Here is a 20953-nt window from a genome sequence, read left to right on the forward strand (position 1 = left end):
TTAACTAAATGTGACAAGGACAGGAGTCAAGCTTCCTCTCCTCCAGAGATTTCTTATGGCTTATCTGTGTGTCTGTTGTGTTCCAAGAACAAGATAGTCATGATGGAATATTGTGCAAACGTCCAGAATTCCACCCTATAGAACATGTCACAGGGGCGGAGCGCTTGGCTCCCTTCCAGGTCTTATACACACTACACCGCCCCCCCTACAGCCGCTGCCGCCCCCCCCTCACTTCCTTCAGGACGGATTTAGAACTTGGTGTGCTGGTGTTGGTGGGCCCCAGAGATGAGGCTCTGGCTCTTGGAGCATACATAGGTATGTGTGTTTAACATACCTCTGTAGGGTTTGGAGACTCTTTGGGAATAAAATAGACCATTATAGAAATGTAGTCCTTGGCCTCTTTTAAGGGTTCTTATGTACTTAAAGTCTTCCTCACAGCTTGTCTGGAGTTGGGGATAGGTCAGGAGATGGGAAGGAAGGGGAAAGTCTAGAGAGCAAAAGAGACTGGCTGCCACCCACTTGCACACCTACCCCGGTGTCCAGCCCAGAAGCCCTGTGTCTGCCCCGAACTCACAGTATGCACTGGCAGAAGGGCTTGTCATGTCGCTGCTCTGTTGCAATTCTTGGGTGGAATGTAGTACAGAGGGTCAGAGGGCATTTTGAAATAGGGATTTCTCAGCCCTGGCTGTCTGGCCTTACTCTACTCAGACTTTTGCATCTCTTTTTAGAAAGGGAGATTTATTGGGGCACCTGGGTGGCTCAGTGGGTTAAAGCCTCTGCCTTCGGCTCAGGTCGTGATCCCAGGGTCCTGGGATCGAGCCCCATGTCAGGCTCTCTGCTCACTGAGGAGCCTGCTTCCTCCTCTCTCTCTGCCTGCCTCTCTGCCTACTTGTGATCTCTATCGAATAAATAAATAAAATCTAAAAAAAAAAAAAAAAAAGAAAGGGAGATTTATTTTTCTTTTCTGTTTCCAGTCTCTTTTTAATAAGAAAGAACTTGAATTCATCGTTTTTGTTGAAGCCTTGCCTCGTCCTGCTGTGCAAAAAAAGACTTTCTGGCACAGTGATGGGCACTCAAGCATCAACATCCCACATGGGTGGCAGAAGAATGTGGACATTGTGGCTACATCCCCAGCTGACCACGATCCAGCCAGAGCCTTCTTGTGGTCGGGGAGAGGGGCCACAAGAGGTCCAGGGGGCTCAGTCTGCTAAGCCTTGTTTCCAGTTGGCAGAGGGTGCCAGGGAAGGCTTGGAAGTCATGCACAAGGCCCTGCTCCCAGGTGTCTAGGACCCCCAGAATCCTCCTGGACCTGGGCTCAGGGCCCTGATGACAGAGGCTGCTGAATGAGCAGCTAGGAAGGGTCTGCTGTGTGCCCTGTTCTATATGGGGAACAAAAAGCTACAAGACAAGGGACAGGAGACCCTTGGAGTCCTTCCCTTGGAACCCATTGTTCCTTTTCCATATGTCCCAGGGGCTCCCCAGGTGCTGGAAGTCTTACCACGCGTCCATTAGAGGAATCAGATTGGGGCTTCGTTGTTTGCAGCCTGGCTTTGCTGCTTTTGTCCGAGCTTGAGACGGTCTCTGGCCTCCTGTATGTTTGGAGTTATGGGTGTATGCTTGCCTTACCACTAAGCTCCAACCCACACCCCCAGTGAATTGGAAGAGGGGAGCAGGGTTCAGATTGGCAATATCCTTGAGCCCCCAAAGTTGGGATCTGGTACCTACTTCTTGGGGACTGCTTACCATGTGCCAGACATCATCGGACATTTTATAAACTCTGTCATTCAATCTCTTGCATAACCCTAAATGGGTTTATTATTTAACTCTGTTTTATAGATAAGGAAGCCTAAGACATCTAGGGGCCACGCAGTCTCCCAAAGTCAAGTTAATTTTCTTTACTAATTGTGTTAGGCATACCTGTGGCATGATTTAACCATGGAGCCCCTGTACTTAGCGGCTGAAGCATGGCGCTTTGTACTGCTGACGCTTATTCTCCCTGACCCAGGGGGTCTTTTTGGACAGAGCTTGACCTCCGATGCAGTGACTGACTTTCAGTTAGTTGGCATGTACTATGGGTTGTTTTGGGGAGGAGGGGCTGGTGAACAACACTGGAATTTAAATTCTCCCCCTTTTTGGCAGTTCAGCTTTCTAAAATAAGAAATACGATCCTGTTTGTCTTATGTTCACCTATATTTGCCTAATGGACTTGAAAAGTAGAAAGGAATTTAGGTCTTAACTAGTTTTCAGGCTTTTAATTCTTAACTAAGAATATACCCTGCTTCACTTCTTTCTTTTCCATAATCATGTGGGCCCAGTAATATAAAACTTCTCACTTGTGTAAATGGCATATGTGCAGTCTGAAGAGAACTGGCAGTAGTTTTAGGGGCGATAGAACGGGAAGGGTTTTTGATAGCACTTAGTTACAGAGTGCTATTTGCATAGCATTGTAGCCAAGCAGAAACTTAAGTGGCTTTAAAACCAGTTCGTGTAATTGCCTTATAAAATATAGCTATATAAAAGATGTCTATAATAGTGCTTATTTAATTTTGTCCCCTCATTACAGTAAGATGCACATGCTGTTTTTAAGATAAGATACTGTTTCTCTTGTACTGGTTTGAGCTCTTTTATAGTGAAGTTCAGAACCCATATGATTGTATGGATTGAAATCTGCACCACAAACTTTAATTTTTTTTTTTTACTTGTCTTACTTGTCTACCTATACTGAATAGAAGATATTCCAACTGGAGAAGTATTGTTTCTAACGTAATGTTTTGCTTTACAGAATTCAATTCGCCATAATCTGTCCCTACACAGCAAGTTCATTCGTGTGCAGAATGAAGGAACTGGAAAAAGTTCTTGGTGGATGCTCAATCCAGAGGGAGGCAAGAGTGGAAAATCCCCCCGGAGAAGAGCTGCATCCATGGACAACAACAGTAAATTTGCTAAGAGCCGGGGGCGGGCTGCTAAGAAGAAAGCATCCCTCCAGTCTGGCCAGGAGGGTGCTGGGGACAGCCCGGGATCTCAGTTTTCTAAGTGGCCCGCGAGCCCTGGCTCTCACAGCAACGATGACTTTGATAACTGGAGTACATTTCGCCCTCGAACTAGCTCAAATGCTAGTACTATTAGTGGGAGACTTTCTCCCATTATGACCGAACAGGATGATCTTGGAGATGGGGATGTGCATTCTATGGTGTACCCGCCATCTGCTGCAAAGATGGCATCTACTCTACCGAGTCTGTCTGAGATAAGCAATCCTGAAAATATGGAAAATCTTTTGGATAATCTCAACCTTCTCTCATCACCAACGCCATTAACTGTTTCCACCCAGTCTTCACCTGGCACCATGATGCAGCAGACACCATGCTACTCATTTGCACCGCCAAACACCAGTCTGAATTCACCCAGCCCAAACTACCAAAAATATACATACGGCCAGTCCAGCATGAGCCCTTTGCCCCAAATGCCTATGCAAACACTTCAGGACAACAAATCGAGCTATGGAGGTATGAATCAGTATAACTGTGCGCCGGGACTCTTGAAGGAGTTGCTTACTTCTGACTCTCCTCCCCATAATGACATTATGACAGCAGTTGATCCTGGGGTCGCCCAACCCAACAGCCGGGTCCTTGGTCAGAATGTGTTGATGGGCCCTAATTCGGTCATGTCAACCTATGGCAGCCAGGCATCTCATAACAAAATGATGAACCCCAGCTCCCACACCCATCCTGGACATAGCCAGCCAACATCTGCAGTTAATGGGCGTGCCTTGCCCCACGCGGTCAACACCATGCCCCACACCTCGGGTATGAACCGTTTGGCCCCAGTGAAGACAGCTTTACCAGTGCCTCTGTCCCACCCCATGCAGATGAACACCCTGGGGGCCTACTCCTCCATGAGCAGCTGCAATGGCTATGGCAGGATGGGCATTCTCCACCAGGAGAAGCTCCCCAGTGACTTGGACGGCATGTTTATTGAGCGCTTGGACTGTGACATGGAGTCCATCATTCGAAACGACCTCATGGATGGAGATACTTTGGATTTTAACTTTGACAATGTGTTGCCCAACCAAAGCTTCCCACACAGCGTTAAGACGACGACACATAGCTGGGTGTCAGGCTAAGAGTGAGTTATGAACAGGTAAGATCACCCCACTATCAAAAGACCTTCTGAAGCCAGAGCTTGAAAGAGAGGAGCACAGTAACTTGCCGTGTATCTTCCACAGTTGGGCCTCCTCTGATGTCAGCTGGCTGTTCCTTGCAGAGAGGCATCTTTTATCATGCACTCTGTGCCCTTTTTACAGCTCATAATTTTTTTTTTTTAAGCATAAGGAAGCTTCCTTTGACTGCTTTAAAGATTTTCTTCTGACAGTTAGATGGCTGCATCTTTTTAGTAGCTTTTCAATAAGTGAATATGTTTGATACAAATCAACTACTGCAGTTTTTTCTTAAGTTGAATGCCCCCCCCCCGCCCCAATGATGTTGGAGCTGTTGAGAAAGCTCTAGCTTCCCCTCACCCCCAAGCATGTCTGTCACTCTAATATGTTAAATTGAATTGATTTTAATTTGGCTGTATTTTCATTGTGTGTTTTTTCTAGGCTACACTTAAAAGTACTTCAGAGTGTCTGACAGCAGGAACTGAGAGAAGCAGTCCAAAGATGTCCTTCACCCCTCCTTTTCATTTCTTGATTTAAAAAAAAAAAAAAAAGTTTCTTTTTTCCTTTCGTCAGACTTGGCAGCGAAGACACTTTTCCTGTACAGGATGTCTGCCCAATGTTTGCAGGTTCTGTGCTGCTGTAGATAAGGACTGTGCCATTGGAAATTTCATTACAATGAAGTGCCAAACTCACTACACCATATAATTGCAGAAAAGACGTTTGAATCCTGGTGTGCTTTCAAGTTTTGTACATAAGCAGTAGCTACAGAATTGTATTTGTGTGTTTTTTGGGTTTTTTGTTTTTGTTTTTGTTTTTTAATATATCCATTTGGTCCAAGGAAAGTTTATATACTCTTTTTGTAATACTGTGATGGTCTCATGTCTTTGATAAGTTAGACTTTCGTTTGTACTACCTGTGTTCCGCTGAACAGATGAACCACAGAGAACCAAGCTCTCCATCCTGGGCCTCCGTGGAACAGCTTTGGGCCTGTTCACACAACCACACAATTCACATGAGAACCGATAGCCTGTTATCAGTCTGCTGAATTCATGGACTTGTCAAACACCTTTTGGGGGGGGGGCGGGGTAGATTAAATGCCAGCCTTGTACAGGTCTTTTCTATTTTTTTTGTTTGTTTATTTTGTTATTTGCAAATTTGTATAAACATTTAAATGGTTCTAATTTCCAGATAAATGATTTTTGATGTTATCGTTGGGACTTGAGATCATTTTGGAATAGATATTGAACTGTAATGTTTTCTTAAAACTAGAGTCTACTTTGTTACATAGTCTGCTTGTAAATTTGTGGAATCCCAGATATTGGAGGCAGCATCCATAATTTTCATTTTGTATTTCTAACTGGATTAGTACTAATTTTATACGTGTTTAACTGGTTTGTACACTTCGGGATGCTACGCGGTGTTTCTGACTAATCTTAAAATCATTGTAATTAGTACTTGCATACTCAACGTTTCGGGCTCTGTTTTGGCAGGAGAGCGATGTATAGTTACAGACATTTTGCGTTACATGTCTAGGAGAACTTAATACTTTTTTTTTAAATGTATGTATTTGAAAAAACTCCCATCTGCTCCTGTTTCCCCGTGAACTAAGTGCATGCAGAGCATTGAGTCCTCTGATAGATGCCTGTGTGCTGTGTTCCTTCAGTTGCTCCCAAGGGGCCTCGTGATGATGTCTGTGGCTCAGAAAGGGAGTCTCGCGTCTGAAATCGTGCTCATGCTCCTCTCTCAGAACTGGGAGTTGGGGTCAACCTAACCTTTCTGCGCTGAGCTTCAGCAAATGTTTCCCCTCATTCTTCTGTGCTTTTATTTTGGTGTAGGTGGAGGTTGGTTTTGTAGCTCTGCCTCTAAGGATTATGTTAAGACTCACACACTTTATCCCTCCCTCCCTTCTGTCCTGCAGATTATGTAGCACACTGTGGAAATTTAGGTAGAAGGAGGAAAATTTAAAATAGGACTTTACTGATGTGCAGAACACTTCATGTCCCTGAGTGCAGATGGCTACCAAAGGGACTAGAGCTTGTTAAAAAATTGGGGCAGTTAATTGGAAAACTCGACAAACCAGCTGTAAGTTGTTCTTGAATTTATTTTCAAAGCTCTTAGTGTGAGTTAGAAATTGGAGAATTTCCTTAGCCTTTAGCAACCTCAGCTATAATTCTGTGTCATTATGTTTTAATATTTTGCAGTTACCTGTAACTGACAGACCAGGTTAATTGGCTTTGCATCCCATCAGTATTTTCAAGTCATGTGGAATGCCCTAAATCAGCACAATAAAAGGAGCAGGTGTACAAAAGTGTTCCTCTTGCCTTTTTGAGAGGGCTCTGATTTCTTTCTGTGTACTTAGCCTGGATCACACTTGCTTTGTCTTGCATGTGAATTGCGGATCTGTTGGCTTGGTTTTTCCTACATGTTTAACAAGAACACAATTGTTCCTGAAAGATTTCCTATACGAGGCCAGCTCTATTATAAGCTTCCCACTGTGACTTCTGCTATTTTGAAAATTCATTGAATAGCCTCCTCTCCAGCCATCTTCACCGTTGGCCACTCCAAAATATGTCTGGTTTTGGAAACCATCGTTCCTCTAAGCAGTGCCTTCTGCGTATGTGATAGAACTCGTTGGTGCCAGGGTCCTTGGGTTCCCAATCCTGTTGCCGTGTCCACCTTCTTTCCTCCTCCTGTGCCCTCATACAATGAGCCTTAGAGTCCCCCATTTGTTCATTAAAGAGGCAACTACAGCTGAAATCACTCTTAAAATCTTACTATATCCTAGAGTAACTTTTAAAAAGATGTTTCTTCCTCCTGAGTCTATGTAAATATCTTTTTTTCCTTCCTTCCAATTTTTTCTTTGTGTCGAGATTCTGACATGAGTCTTGGGTATCTCTTTGGGGTACAGTGAAGTCCAGTGAAAGGCACCTTGTCTATTTTGAAAACAAACATTATGTGACCTCTGGTAATTCTTTTTCTGTACGAATACTGACTTTCTGGAGTAATTAGTATATCAGTTATTGTACATGATTGCTTTGTGAAATGTGCAAATGATATCACCTATGCAGCCTTGTTTGATTTATTTCCTCTGGTTTGTACTGTTATTAAAAGCATATTGTATTATAGAGCTATTCTGATATTTTAAATATAAAGTATTGTTTCCGTAATATAGACGTATGGAATATATTTAGGTAATAGACGCATTACTTGCAAAGTTCTGCTTCAACAAACTGACAGTCTAAATTAATTAGCAAATGTTGTATCCCAGTGGGCAGTAAATCAGTGGAACGTACCAAGAAGAGGAGAAGGACACTTAAAATGGGAAAGAAAAAAAAGTTTCCAAAAGTTATACAATTTGGACTTGTTCAACAACTGCTGGGTATATTTCACCAATACCCCTCTCCCTCCCCCAGACTTACTTGAAATTCTCACATTCAGCTCTTAAGAGTGCTTAATTTATAACTGACTTCTAAATGAGAAGTTTCTCTTGTGGTTTTGGTTTGGGAGTAATCATTCATTAAAAAATGCTATGTGGTTTATGCAAACAAAACAGCCTTGCATTACTCTTGGCCTCCTCCTCGAGGGTGGTGCGCACAGCCTGGCATGGTGGCCAGGTGGCCAAAGGAGTCCGTCAGGACGCGGCCACGCCCTCCCGCATTTCACTACTCGAGTTCAGTAACAGTGCGGATTCCATGTTCCTGTTCCGAGACTCTCTGAGAAGTGCCTGATGATGCTGATGTACTTACAGACACAAGAACAATCTTTGCTATTATTGTATAAAGCCATAAATGTACATAAATTATGTTTAAATGGTTTGGTGTCTTTCTTTACTAATTGTGCAGAATAAGCTCTGTTATTAGTGGGTTTTTTGTTGTTGTTGTTGTTTTTTTGGTTTGTTTGTTTGTTTGGTTTTTTTTTTGGTTTTTTTTTTTGCTTGAGTTAAAACCTTGTGAGCCCCAGTGCCATGGTGTCTTCAAATCTGGTATTTCCCTTGGTGTGGGGGCTGGGGTGAGGGGATGCCAGCAGGGAAATCGTCCCTCTAAGAGTTGAAGCCCCAAGAGTCAAACAAGTAAAAATTCTTGATAATCAGTGGCCCTGGAGTACTTTGTCTTTGGAATGTCTGAAACTACATTTTGTATAGTAATTCCTAGGCATATTAAATCTCGTGTCGAAACAGAGTGTGCTAAAGGCAAAAGGGCAAGTTAGGAGGGTCCTGGCCGGGAGGGCACCGAGCAGACGTTAGCTGGTATGGAGGGAGCAGTGGCTTTCTGGGGCCACATGTGGCTCCTGTTCCTACTTCGCACCCCTTGCTGAAGGTGGAGGATTGTGTCCTTGAAGTGGCCACAGACTGGAGGTTTATATGATTGTTTTATTCAGAAAATGCCTGAGGAATGAGCTAGATTAATACAGTTAAAATTTTGAAACCAGGACAAAGCGTGATCTCCTTGCTCCTGACTCATTTACAAGGCAAGTGAATGAATGAGTTAGAGTAGCAACAAGGAGATAGGTTATTCTAATGTTTATAATGTTTTAGGCACCAGGAGGTCAGTCCAGCTTTCAGGTTTGGTTGGTTGGTTTCCCTTGCTTCTAGCAAATAGAACCCTTTAAAACACATGATAGCCAGAAAGGTTGGAATGTAGAACAGATAAAAAGCATTTACTTCCAGACCCTGGGGCTCACACACAGATCACTTTGAAAACTGATTTAGCCCCAATGCAGAGAGGTTCCCTGATCATACCGTCATAACTCAAGCCGGCAGGCTCCTCTCATAACCCTCCGTGCGTATACACAGAATCCTGCCTCTCGTGTCATTTATGGAGACCAGTTCCCAAGTTCTAACGTCACTTAATGAGAGGAAGCAGGGCTGCCCGAAGATTCCCTGACAGCCCAGGGCTGGAGGTTGGCGCTTAAGGTGAAAAGAGAAACTTCTCGAGCCATACCCAGACTGGGAGCAGACTGCTGACGGTAGAACCAGGAAGCGTACCTAGGATTGTTTCCTGACCAGTGGACCTGCTGCCCTGAAGGGCTCTGCGTCAGCTCTTGTCTGGTATTTGAGCTGGCCCCCAACAGTGATGGGCTTATTAAAGGCATGCTGGTTGGAGCGGTTGGGTAGGCGGAGGATGGCTCTGAGACCTGTATCGCACTAAGTGGCAGTCTCTGAAGTAGACGCATCGCATGCGCATTGAGCTTTGATCTTTTAGTGCTCATTACGATGTGAGCCTGCAGCCTGGTAGGGCCGTGACCTCCACAGTGAGGGTGTGGTCATGCCAGGTATCTTACTCCAATTTGCTCTTGTATTATTTTGGTGTAGAACACTGATGGAGGCACCTGGATGGCTCAGTCAGTGAAGCGTCTGATTCTTGGTTTTGGCTCAGTTCATTATCTCAGGGTCATGGGGTCAGGCTCTGCACTCAGGGCAGAGTCTGCTGGAAAGTCTTTCCCCCTCCTTCACCCTTCCCGTCTACTCTTCTCCCTGCTTGCTCTCTAAATAAAATCTTTATTTTTGTTTATTTATTTAGATTTTATTTGACATAGCACAAGTAGGCAGAGTGGCAGGCAGAGGGAAAGGGAGAAACCAGGCTCCCCGATGTGGGGCTCGATCCCAGGACCCTGGGATCATGACCTGAGCCAAAGGCAGCCGGCCACTTACCTGACTAAGCCACCCAGGCGCCCCTAAATAAAATCTTAAAAAGTTTACACTGTGATAAATTACGTACATGGAATCTAGGATGTTTTTCCATTTCCTTAAACTGGAAAATGATGTTTCTGTGGAATGGAAAGGGAGATAATGTTTGGTGGTGTGAGAGAAGAAAGAAGGCAGGGAGTCCCATTGGCAATGGGTGATACCTCAGGAAACCAGATGTGAAATGGGGACAGCTGTGGTGTGAGCTGAAGGTATCTGGGTCCTTTGGAGGAAGCTACAAAGTGGCACAGGCATCCAGAAGTTCAAGAGAACTAGTTACTGCAAGTGGCTGGTGGTGAGGTATGGCTGTGAAGGGGGAGGCTCCACACTGAGAAGACGTGTCTGTTCTAGGAAAGGAGATTGGGGTGCACTTTTCTTAACTGATTGGTGGTGGAATGCAGTCTTCTCCCCTACCCCAGCCTCCTAGTCCACTGTGAACTCAAAGGCCAAATGAAATTTCTTGGCATTAGTACCTTTGCCATCTTTCTGCCTTCCAAAAGTGCAAGTCTTGTTTGCACCAGAAAACCACTGGTGGAAAGTAAGGATTTACATCCTCCAGGAGGAAAGAGGGCAACTTTATGAGTTCAGCTACTCATTCTTTACTTCTCATTCCTTCCATGAGCTCCAGTCCCCCACCAGCCAGTTTTTCAGAATTCACAGAGCACTCACAAATTGTGGATGGTAGCCTGGGAACCTTGTTGGGCACCTGTACTGCTAGAGTTTGTGCAAACATGTTTGGGGTTGTAACCATAGGAAAATGGCAGACCCATGGAGATGACCTTCGTTGAGACCACTGCTTGGAGTAGGGCTCACAGGGGAGCATTTTAAGCTGGAGTTTTCTCTCTGTCTGATGCGTTGGGGCAAAAGGGAGTTCTGTCCTGCACGTCGGTGCTCAGTTGCAGAACGAGAGGAGAGCTCCCCATTGGTGTCGGGGACGCTCAGTAGGCTTGAAGAGTGTGATCTGCTCTGATGCCTGCGAAGTGATTGCCCCACAGATAAGCAAAGTGGAGGCTACCTTCTACTACCTGCCTCCCAGGTTTGATGCGAGGATTAGGGGATGAGGTAATGTCTGAAGATGGCTTCCTGTGTCGGGGAGAAAGACCTTGTACATGTAAGTTGGTGTCAGTGTAGGTAATAGTAGGCTTTGGGGATGTGTTTCCTTAATGGGGCTTTTGGACAGTCAGTGTTTCCTGCAGGATGAGTGGGAGAGCCTGGTTCCTTTCCATCTTCGCTCTGCATTCTTACTTGCACTCTTCCATCTCTCAAGCAGGGGGGTGCGGACAGTTGGCCAGATCCATACTCCCAAGGGAGTCGGTAGGCCTTTCTTTCCTTGGTAACTTGAGAAGGAAGCACTTGGTAGGTAGTAAGTTGTAAACCTGTTAAGTGCCCAATACAAACTAGTAATACTGGTCTTCAAGAAGTTTCCCATGGACCCATCCTAAGAAAATTGAGAGACCTTTTAGGCTGCTTGACCTTAACTTCACTCCAGTCATGTTTTCCCAGTAGACCCTGGAGGACACCAATTCCATGTTTTCTTTTCAGACCATCCTGTGTGATAGGGAGAGGGGAGGGGGGGGGAGTCCAATGTTGTGGAGGCCACAGTGAGGTATTAGAGCCTGACCCTCCAGTTCATGAGAAGTGGTGCTTAAATTTGCAGGGATTTTGAGAGCTGATTTTTTTTTTTTTTCTTTTAAGGAGAGGGAGTGGGGTAGGGGCAGAAGGAGAGGGGGGAAAGAGAATCTTAAGCAGGGTCCAGGCCCAGAGCCCGACGTGGGGCTCAGTCTCATGACCCTGAGATCATGACCTGAGCCGAAATCAAGAGTAAGATGCTTAACTGACTGAACCACCCAGGCACCCCATTGAAAGCTGATTTTAAATACCATCATTATTTACAATTAAATAAACTTAGTAGTAAGTAAGTTATATTAAGAAAAACAAGAGTAGTAAATGCTCAAAACTCAACACTAATGAGTTTTGTCCTAATGTACTACATTGTACTCTTGTCTGCCCTTGAGGTGTGTATGTGGCCCCTGTCTGTCTGGTGGGAATACCGTTTCCTGGCATGCTACCGCTCTGCTGAAGCTGAACAGTTTCAGTTGAATGAATGTAATTTGAATGAGGGTAAGAAATAGTTTAACAGTAAATCGTATCAGTTAAATTTACTGGGAAAATACATTTATTGAGGAGAGAGTCTGTTGAGATGCAGGTCCACTCATCTAATCTGGGCTGAATCGCTGTCCTATGTTGGCACCAGATGAAAGAGTTGGGTGGAAGTCAATGAAAGCATTTTGGGAGAATCAGTTGGCCTGACAGAATTTACAACAGAGAGTATGGTATATTACGTTGTTTGTAAATTGTATGCTACACATCCTTCATGGCAGTAAATTCACAATAAACTTCTGTATATCCAGGCATCCGAAGAGCAGGTTAAATATTGACAGCGTAATGAAGACACTAGAGGACTGGCAGTTTGGGTGATCTAGAACAAATAGGTAGAGTGGGAATAGGGCAGACAGAACAGGAAGTGGTGGCAAGGCCCAGGGTGTGGTCGGGGCACTGGGTGACTGAGCTGCTGTGAGGTACGGGCCCTAGGGGGGATGAGGTCAGGGGAAGGTGAGGCCTGGCAGTCGCGTGGAGCATGCACATTAGACTTACTTCAGAGCCAACGAAAGGGACGGCAGCAACACCTGGGGTGCAGAGGAAGTCTCAAATTCAAGTGCCAAAGCCTTTAATTTGGGGAAGAAACCAGGAGGCACATGGCAGCTGGTTATCAGTGGCCAGGAAGGGCACACCGGAGGGTAGCTGGATGCCCTAAGCATCAATAGAGGCTTTGAAACTTGCTGGTGGAAGAAAAAGTTTCCGGAGTTGGAAGTGGAATGCAAAACGATGCCAGTTCTGCTTTTGACTCAAGGTGTGTCACTTAGGGACCTACTTACTGGAGTGAGTGGGGGAATTAAATGACCCAAGTCAAGACCCCCTCACAATGCCTGGCACACAGAAAGGGCTCCAGAAATTGGGGTGACCAAACATTCTAGTTTGCCCAAGACAGGCTTGGGCAACTTGTGCCTGGTGTAATTGTTACTGTTGCTCTTATCAACTCTGAAGGTTTCAGGTTTGGGTGGTTAATTACATGTTCACTATACCCATGAATAACTGCTGTTCGGTTTCTGCTTCCCGGAGTCCTCCACAATGGATGTACTCAGAGCTCCCCGTGGGTGAGCGCACTGAGGGCCCCCTGGAAGAAGCTGCCTTGGGCTGGAGGGTCATAGTGTAATCCCAGGCATATGAGGTCCTTTCCAGCCTTTTCATCTGCTAGACCATTTGTTTTGGGGGAAAGTCCTTCTCCTTTCCTTAAGCGAGGTACAGCTCAAAACCTTCCCTACCGTTCAGCCCCACCCCAGCCTCCCCTCTCAGAGGGTTTACTTGAACAGGTGGGTTGGCTGAGTTTCAGGGCTCTTTCCCCATACACAAGTGTGGCTGTGATGAGCTCTAGCTAAATAATAATAATCCTTGGTAGTCCAAGGCAGCCCCATAGCCATCTTTAAAAGAAGTTCGGAGCCAGGCCTCACTCACTTGGGTCATCACCAAGCTCCCAGGGAGCCGAAAGCAACTGGCCGGTACACTTGACCACCAGACACAGCCAAAGGCATTCTTTGGTGAGCCAGTGTGCGTCTGCCAACATTCCAACAAATTAAAAGCAGACCAAGAAGCCCAAGGTATTTTGACAGGTCTGGAGCTGCTATTTGCTTTCTTCAACCAAGGAAAAGCTCAAAGAGACGAGAGAGGGGAAAGGACCCATGATGAAATATCTACAAGAGATCATAGGCCTCCTTTCCAGCCAGTGGTCCCCATGGGTTACAAAACCCTGCCTTTCCATATGGCTTTTCTCTGGGCTCAGGGGACAGAGCCGGTTCCTTGTGTTTATCACCTACCTCCAAATTTGCCATTAAGAACATAATGCCTGTGCATCCGCTTACTGCCACCCTGGGAAGGGAAGCTGCGTGTCTGTAGCTACGGGTTGTGCCAATCCCGTGTCAGTTTAGAAAACAGGTTGGGGGGGCGGCGGCGGCGGGGGAGGGGGGGTTGGCAACTGTTCAGCCTTAGTTGCTGATGTGTTTTCATAGAACCTCCCCTGAAAAAGACGTAAACGCTGTCATTTGTAATTTTTGTCTTAAAAAGTGTTGCTGTGGCATTGGGTGGCCTCCACCTCTCCCCCTGCCAAGTGGAATTAGATAAAATACATGGACTTTTGCATCCTGATTTTTAAGAATATTATTTTGAAATTAATTTGAAGTCTTCAAATATTTCTTGAAATAAAATATTTTGAAAGGGAGGTGATTTTCTCCTTTGAAAAACAAGAAGTTTTTCCTACTTCAGTTCACCACACCTACAAAACCCAGGACTTGGTAAAAAGGAGACATTTCCTGAGGTCTGGCCATTTTGTTTAGAAATACTGTTGAAGCTGTGATAAGAAAAAACCTGAATAGAAAATGTCATTTATCCCTTTAAATGTATCTTAGGAGATCTCAAAATTCTTTGAGCCCTATGGGCTATACTTTAAATTAGTGTTATCTAAGGTTCCAGTTCCCTTCTGACTCTGTTTTCTGTCTTGAATAATTGATACTCCGTTAAAAGCATGAATAATTTTCAAAACCCTGGCTAGGACAGGCTGGAAGCATTTAACAGCTGTATGGAATCTCATGTAACCATCATGTGCCTTTTTTTTTTTTTTTTTTGGAAACAACAATTGTCCTTGTCTTTTGTAAGAAAATCACATGATTAAAAAAATAGATGACTAGCAATAATTCTGCTGTCACTTGGTTACTGGCAGGAGTAGGGATAGGGAGGAAGACATAAGAAAAATGCATTCTTGGATCTCACAGCCACACCAATCTGCAAACCTTCCTGGAGTAAATAATTTCCTTTGTCATTTCTGGGGAACTAAAAAAAGGCTTCGGAATGTTTCCAGGATTGGGCATTCTGTTGTGTAATACTTTTGGAGTCTGAGTTTACCTTCCTTTGCTCAAAGAGTTGGCTCCAAACCCAGCCATCTTCCCCCCTCCTGGATCTGAGTGTTGGAGAAACTGATAGGAATTGAGTGAATGAAAATTCAGTCTTTATTATGGACAATGATACTCCCTCTGGGGTTAGAATTTCTTAATGTATTTGACAGCAAAAAGAAGTTTGAATCAGCTACAGATCCCAGAGATGCCGGTTGACCCAAGTGTCTTGGAATGAAGCGTGCCTTTGTTTCAATTGTTCCTGCTTGGGAAGAGAGCTGCAGGTACCTGTGCCCCAACATGAGTGATAGGGGTGGCGTTTCTTGATTCCTGAGTATAAAAGTTCCAAATGTGAAATGTTTGAAAGCAGCAGGGCTAGTCACTGACCTACACAAGGAAGGTGCTGGAATTGAGTATTTCTTGGCGAAATGAGCCCATTTTTTTTTTTCCAGGACAGTTCTAAGACTTGTGGAGGGAAAACTATAATTAAGAAAAGTGCATGGGTTATTAGTAAAGGCCTCCTGTTCAGAAGGTTTCGTGAGTCCGGTAGCGCTTAGCATTTGTAATGCCCTCCGTCAAAGGATCCCAAGCATCTGCTGATGTAAGGTCCTCCTCTTCCCTTTGAATTAAAAAGAGCAGAACAGTACCTGGCTGGCTCAGTCAGTAGAGTGTGCAACTCTTGATCAGTTCGAGTTCGAGTCTCCATGTTGGGTGTAGAGATTACTTGAAAACAAAACTAAGTAGAGCAAACCCACGCTAGGTGGACCACAGACTAGGGAAAAATGTCCCCTGGGCAGGGGACTTGTGTTACTGGAGACCTGAGGGAACCTCGAAGTAGGAGTTACTCACTGTGGGCAATAAGATTATTTGGGGGGAATCTGTAGACACGCCCCTTCCAGGGCTCCTCCCAGATCTACAGGCTCGGAATCTGCAATAGGAGTTACAGTGGCTGAGAAATTTGCATTTTAACTATTCCGGGTGATTTTTATGAACGGTGATGTTTGAGAACCGCCCCCCCCACCCCGCCCCGGTCTATGGAGGTACTAATAACATTTACTGCCATTCATTCATCTGTCCAATGATTAAATATCTACTGAGCACCTGCTGTGTCCCAGGCCTTCTGCAGAGGGCTCGGGGTACCCTGTGTGGTCAACAGGACAGGGGTAGACCCGTCAGCCACCCTCCTGAGGCTCCACGTCTCCTACTCTCTTCAGCTGTGGAGGAAGGTTTGTTCGACCAGAAAGACATCATGAAGTATTCTTTAAAAATAGGCTACTTGGGGGGCGCCTGGGTGGCTCAGTTGGTTGGGCGACTACCTTCGGCTCAGGTCATGATCCCAGGGTCCAGGGATCGAGTCCCACATCGGGCTCCCGGCTCGGCAGGGAGCCTGCTTCTCCCTTGGACCCTTTCCTCTCTCTTGCTGTTTCTCTCTCTCTCACACTCAAATAAATAAATAAAATTTTAAAAATAGGCTACTTGGATCAGATAAATCCTGGGCTGATAACTGACCCTGAAACTGCAAAATTTCTGTCAGCCATCAAAGGCTTCTCTCTGCTGGTGAGTGCTGAGTAAGTGGGCTGACTAGACCAGACCCCTGTCCTCCAGGTGCTTACGAGTCAAGGCTTGGTTTGGCTTCTCACCAGCACGAGGCTCAATCCCTGAATAATGCTGTGGAGTGGCTTTTAAGCAGCTTGAGCCAAGAGGCAGACCTGGAAACACAGCCGATTTGATCCAGAGTGACCACATGGCTGAGCTAAATGCTTCCAGGTCTGAGGAAAATAACCCAGCCCGTGAAGGATCTGTTTTCCATTGGAAATGAGGCTTAAAAAAAAAAAAAAAAAGAATAGTAATAATAATAAAGCTGTAGGAGAGAAGGAACTCATCTTGCAAAATCTTTGAAGGAACGTAAGCTGGACCCGGTTGTTCTGGCTGAGATGAGCTTACCATACAGACCTCTGTGGCCCAGGCTGGGCAAGTGCCTCCTTGCTCCCTGGCCAAGCCTGCTGCGGCTCCAGGGTGGGGAGCCTCTGTTCCAAAGCCCTGGTGAGGAGCAACAGCCACAGTGCAAACCGCCCTGGGGAGGGTTAGACACTCGGTCCTGATAATGCATTGACACCTCATTTGGGTGGTGTCCTCAGGCTGAGCTCTGTTCCACACAAGGGAACATTCTGGATCACAGGAAATCGCCGCCCCTATGGCTGCCTGGATTTTTTCTTTTGTTTGAAAAGTGTCCCCCAAAGTAGGACGTAAATCTTGGTTACAAAAAGAATCTTACCCAGTTCAACTTGCCTTTTTGGATGACATGACAGAATATCTGCAACTGAGCCAAGTTGGGGTTCAGAGATGTCCTCGGCACTGTTGACACAGATCTTGGTGTTGGGCCCTCCCTCCTTTCAACTCTCTCGCTGGGTCCCTCACTCTCCCCACTCTTTATCGTGGAAAATTTCCAACTTACACAAAAGCAGGGAGGATAGAAAGTACAGTGGTCCTCCACGTACTCATCCCCTGGGTTGAACAGTTATCAACTCATGACCAAACTTGTTTTATATATACCCACCCTTCACCCTGGATTATTTTGAAGAAACTCCATATAGCACGTGATTTCACCTGTTTAAAAGGTTTATCTGTATAATTATATAGAGAAGAATCCTTTTAAGTTTTAACATATTTTTATTGACACATAGAACTTACATACGTTCAGACCCTCAGAATGCGAGTGTACCATTCAGTGAGTTTGGAAACTCCATCTCAAGGTAAATCATGTTTTTAGCATCCTGTCCCTTCGTGCCCTCCTCAGTCAGTTCCCTGTGTTGAGAAGCAACCACTGATCTGATTTTTATTGCTACTGGTTATTTTTGCCTGTTTGAGAATGTCATATAATGAGATCATAGTTCTGAACTCCTGGCTTCCTCTGGTGTACTATTTTTGCGATTCGGCCATGTCATTGCTTGTATTAGTGGTTTGACCCCTCTATTTTTGAGTAGTATTCCATTGAATAGATAGGCGAGTTGGTTGATCCATTCTTCTGTTGATGGATACCTGTGCTGTTTTCAGCTTTTGATTAGTATGAATAAAACTGCTATAAACAGTCCTGTCCAAGGCTTGTGTGTGTGTGTGTTTGCGTGTGTGCACATAGAGTTTTATTTCTCTTGAGTAAATACCTAGGATTGGGATTGCAGAGTCATAGGTATATTTACCTTTTTAAGAAAATGCTGAATGGTTTCCCAAAGTGGTTGTCCCATTTTACACTCCCACCAGCAATGTTTGAGAGTTCTGGTTGTTCCACATCCTCTCCAAAACTTAGCATTTTTCATCTTCTTAATTTTAGCCATTTCTATTGCTTATAGTGGTATCTCATTATGATTTTAATTTGCATTTCTCTGGTGATTAATATTGTTGAACCCCTTTTCATAGGCTTATTGGCCATTTGTACATCCTCTTTCATGAAGTGTCTATTCAAGTATTTTACTCATTTTTTTTTGATTGGGTTGTTTGTCTTTTTATTATTGAGTTTTGGAAGTTTTTATATATTGTGGGTACAAGATACGGGTGTTGTTCTGTTTGTCTTATCTATCTTTTCAGATCTAGGTGTTCCACATATATTCTCCCAATGTGCTATCAATTTTCTTGACAGTGTCTTTTGATAAATAGTACTTTTAAGTCCACTTGATTAACATTTTTCCTTTAAGATTTGTGCTTTCTGTGTTTTCACCAAGAAATCTTTATCCACCCCTGTGTTCTTTTATGTTTTCATCTAATCTTTTTGTTGTTGTTGTTTATCTATAGGATCAAGAATGAAAACAACAACAAAAATATAATCATAGTACCATAATCACACATAAGGAGTAAGAAAAATCTTAATATTATTGAGGATCCAGTGAATACTATGTTAAAATTTTCTATTATTTTCTAAATTTTCCTTAGAGTTTGTTTATTCAAATTAGAATCCAAATGACATTCTCTAATGCTATTTTCATACGTCTCTAAGAGTCTTTCTTAATCTATATATCTTGCCTTTTTTCTTTTATTGCACTCTGTTGAAGAAACTGGGTCATTGGTCTTGTAGACTACCTCACGATTTGGATTTCAGATTGTATCTTCATGGGATCGTTTAGTCTATTTCTCATCCCCTGGATGTCCTGAAAATTACTGGTTAGATCTTGAGCTATGTTGATATCTATGTTTATTTTTTGTGAAGAGTGTATCATAGTGTTCTGTGAATACATAGGAAGAGATGTACATGACGTTTATGTCTCTTTCATATGATTTTAGCAGCCACTGATGATCATTGTTGTCATGATTATTTTATTACGGGTTATAAAATGAGGAAATTCTATCATTTCTTTTAAATTCATTAGCTGAAAACTTCTATGAAGCGACCTCCCTGTAACAACTATTTGGGCACCCTATGGACTTTACCTTGAATAGTTCCCAGGACATCATTGATTTCAGCAGATCACTAACCTGCTTTGTACCACCCGTTTTAAGTTCTCCCCCACAGTGTTAGTCTGAAGTTGTTACTTATTAATATTTACAGCAACAGCATTAATAATCACTGTCTGCTGAGCACTTTTCGGGGCAGGTTCTAACCTAAGTATTCAATGTAGGTCACTCATCAGATACTCCAAGGTGGAAATGATTACTCGTAGATCCTCATGGCTTTCACCATAAGATAATGGATTTATTTAATCATCCTTGATCTTCCCTGTGGGTTTCTTGTAGGCCATTGCTTCCACTATGGATATGTAGAAGGCTTCCCTCCTCCTTTAACTTTTTAGGTTGAAAAGATTGATACCATGATATGCCTTTCTCTGCGTGGAAAAAATAAGACCTCAGGATAAACACTCCTATAACAGGATGTTGACTATCCCCATGAAAGGTAAAAGACTGTGGCTGCAGCACCCGTAATCCCAACTCTGGCTGCTTACTGACTCAAGCCAGAAATTTAACCAAGTCATGTCACCCTGACAAAGGCTCCATTTCCTCCTCGGTAGAATGGGAAAAATAATACCGGATTGTGACTTGTTGCCAAAGAGGTGTTTCCCACTACAGACCACATGGAGACAACTTGGGTAGGTAGTGGAGTTTGTGACTGCTTGCTTCCAAATAAACATAGGAGAGCAACATCCCAGAGAACACACCCTCCCTGATGAGAGTCCCCATTTTTCCATCCTTGTGGCTTCATGTCTTTTAAAAGGAAATGACCTAAGTGACGAGATGTTTGAAGGAAATTATTAAACCGAATACTTAAAATTGGCTTTGACTTGAAAGAAGAAAGTGGTCAAGATTTGAAAGACGAATGAGCTTGTGCTACAGAGCAGTCCGTTTTGCCGGGAGACATACCATTCACCTGGGGCGTAGGCTGAGATTTGCACTCTGTCTTGATTGGACGAGGGGGATGATTTTTGTCTCTTAAGCAGCTTGTGCCTCCTTGTGCTTCCTAGCCCTCGATGCCCTTCCACAAATATAGTTTATGCACACCCAACCAAGTTGCCATCCCTTTGGACATTTAACTCAGTTATGAAACAATTTATTTTCCCTTAAAACCTCAACCAAGGATTGCTGTGGTCTTTCCTGAAGATACACGTATGTTCAGTAAAAGTTTACCAGTCTCCACTGTTTCATTTGTTTTTCTTCCTTTTTTTTCTTTAAGAGGGAGCTGGTGGGGAGGCAGAGGAAGAGGGTGAGAGAGAATCTCAAGCAGGCTCCACGCCCAGGGCAGACCTTGTTGCTGGGCTCGATCTCACGACCCCGAGATCATGACCTGAGCTGAAATCAAGAGTCAGATGCTTAACTGACTGAGCCACCCAGGCGCCCCCAGTCTCCATTGTTTTAAGCTAGGGATTCTGTTTTATATAGAATGATTGTTCATCCCAGTTTTCTCAGGACAGCTTCCACTTCTACTTGTTGGCCTCTGATAGTTAATAATAGTATCCTTTTCACTTTCAGAAGTGTTCTGGTTTGGGTATGTCATATAGATACTCTACTTACACACAATAGTTTACCCGATACTTTTCTTCTGGCTCAGGTGTGAAGTGGTGGACTTGAGCAGGTCCTCTTGGCTCCTCCTGGAGGAGAGACTCACTGGTGTTTCATGACTGTCCCCCTCTGATACAG

The 20953-nt window shown here is 44.2% G+C and overlaps 1 protein-coding gene across 1 annotated transcript in view; it reads left to right on the forward strand.

Annotated features, from left to right (window-relative positions):
* Nucleotides 1-7967, forward strand: part of FOXO1 (forkhead box O1) — a 99212-nt gene extending 91245 nt beyond the window's left edge. The window contains exons 2-3 of the mRNA XM_080797978.1: nucleotides 2783-4137; nucleotides 4595-7967. Coding sequence (XP_080654104.1) covers nucleotides 2783-4120 — 1338 coding nt within the window. The 3' untranslated portion in view covers nucleotides 4121-4137; nucleotides 4595-7967. The remainder of the gene's footprint in view (nucleotides 1-2782; nucleotides 4138-4594) is intronic.
* Nucleotides 7968-20953: the final 12986 nt, after the last annotated feature.

This window comes from Martes martes (assembly GCF_963455335.1).
Source record: "Martes martes genome assembly, chromosome: 3".
Taxonomy (NCBI): domain Eukaryota; kingdom Metazoa; phylum Chordata; class Mammalia; order Carnivora; family Mustelidae; genus Martes; species Martes martes.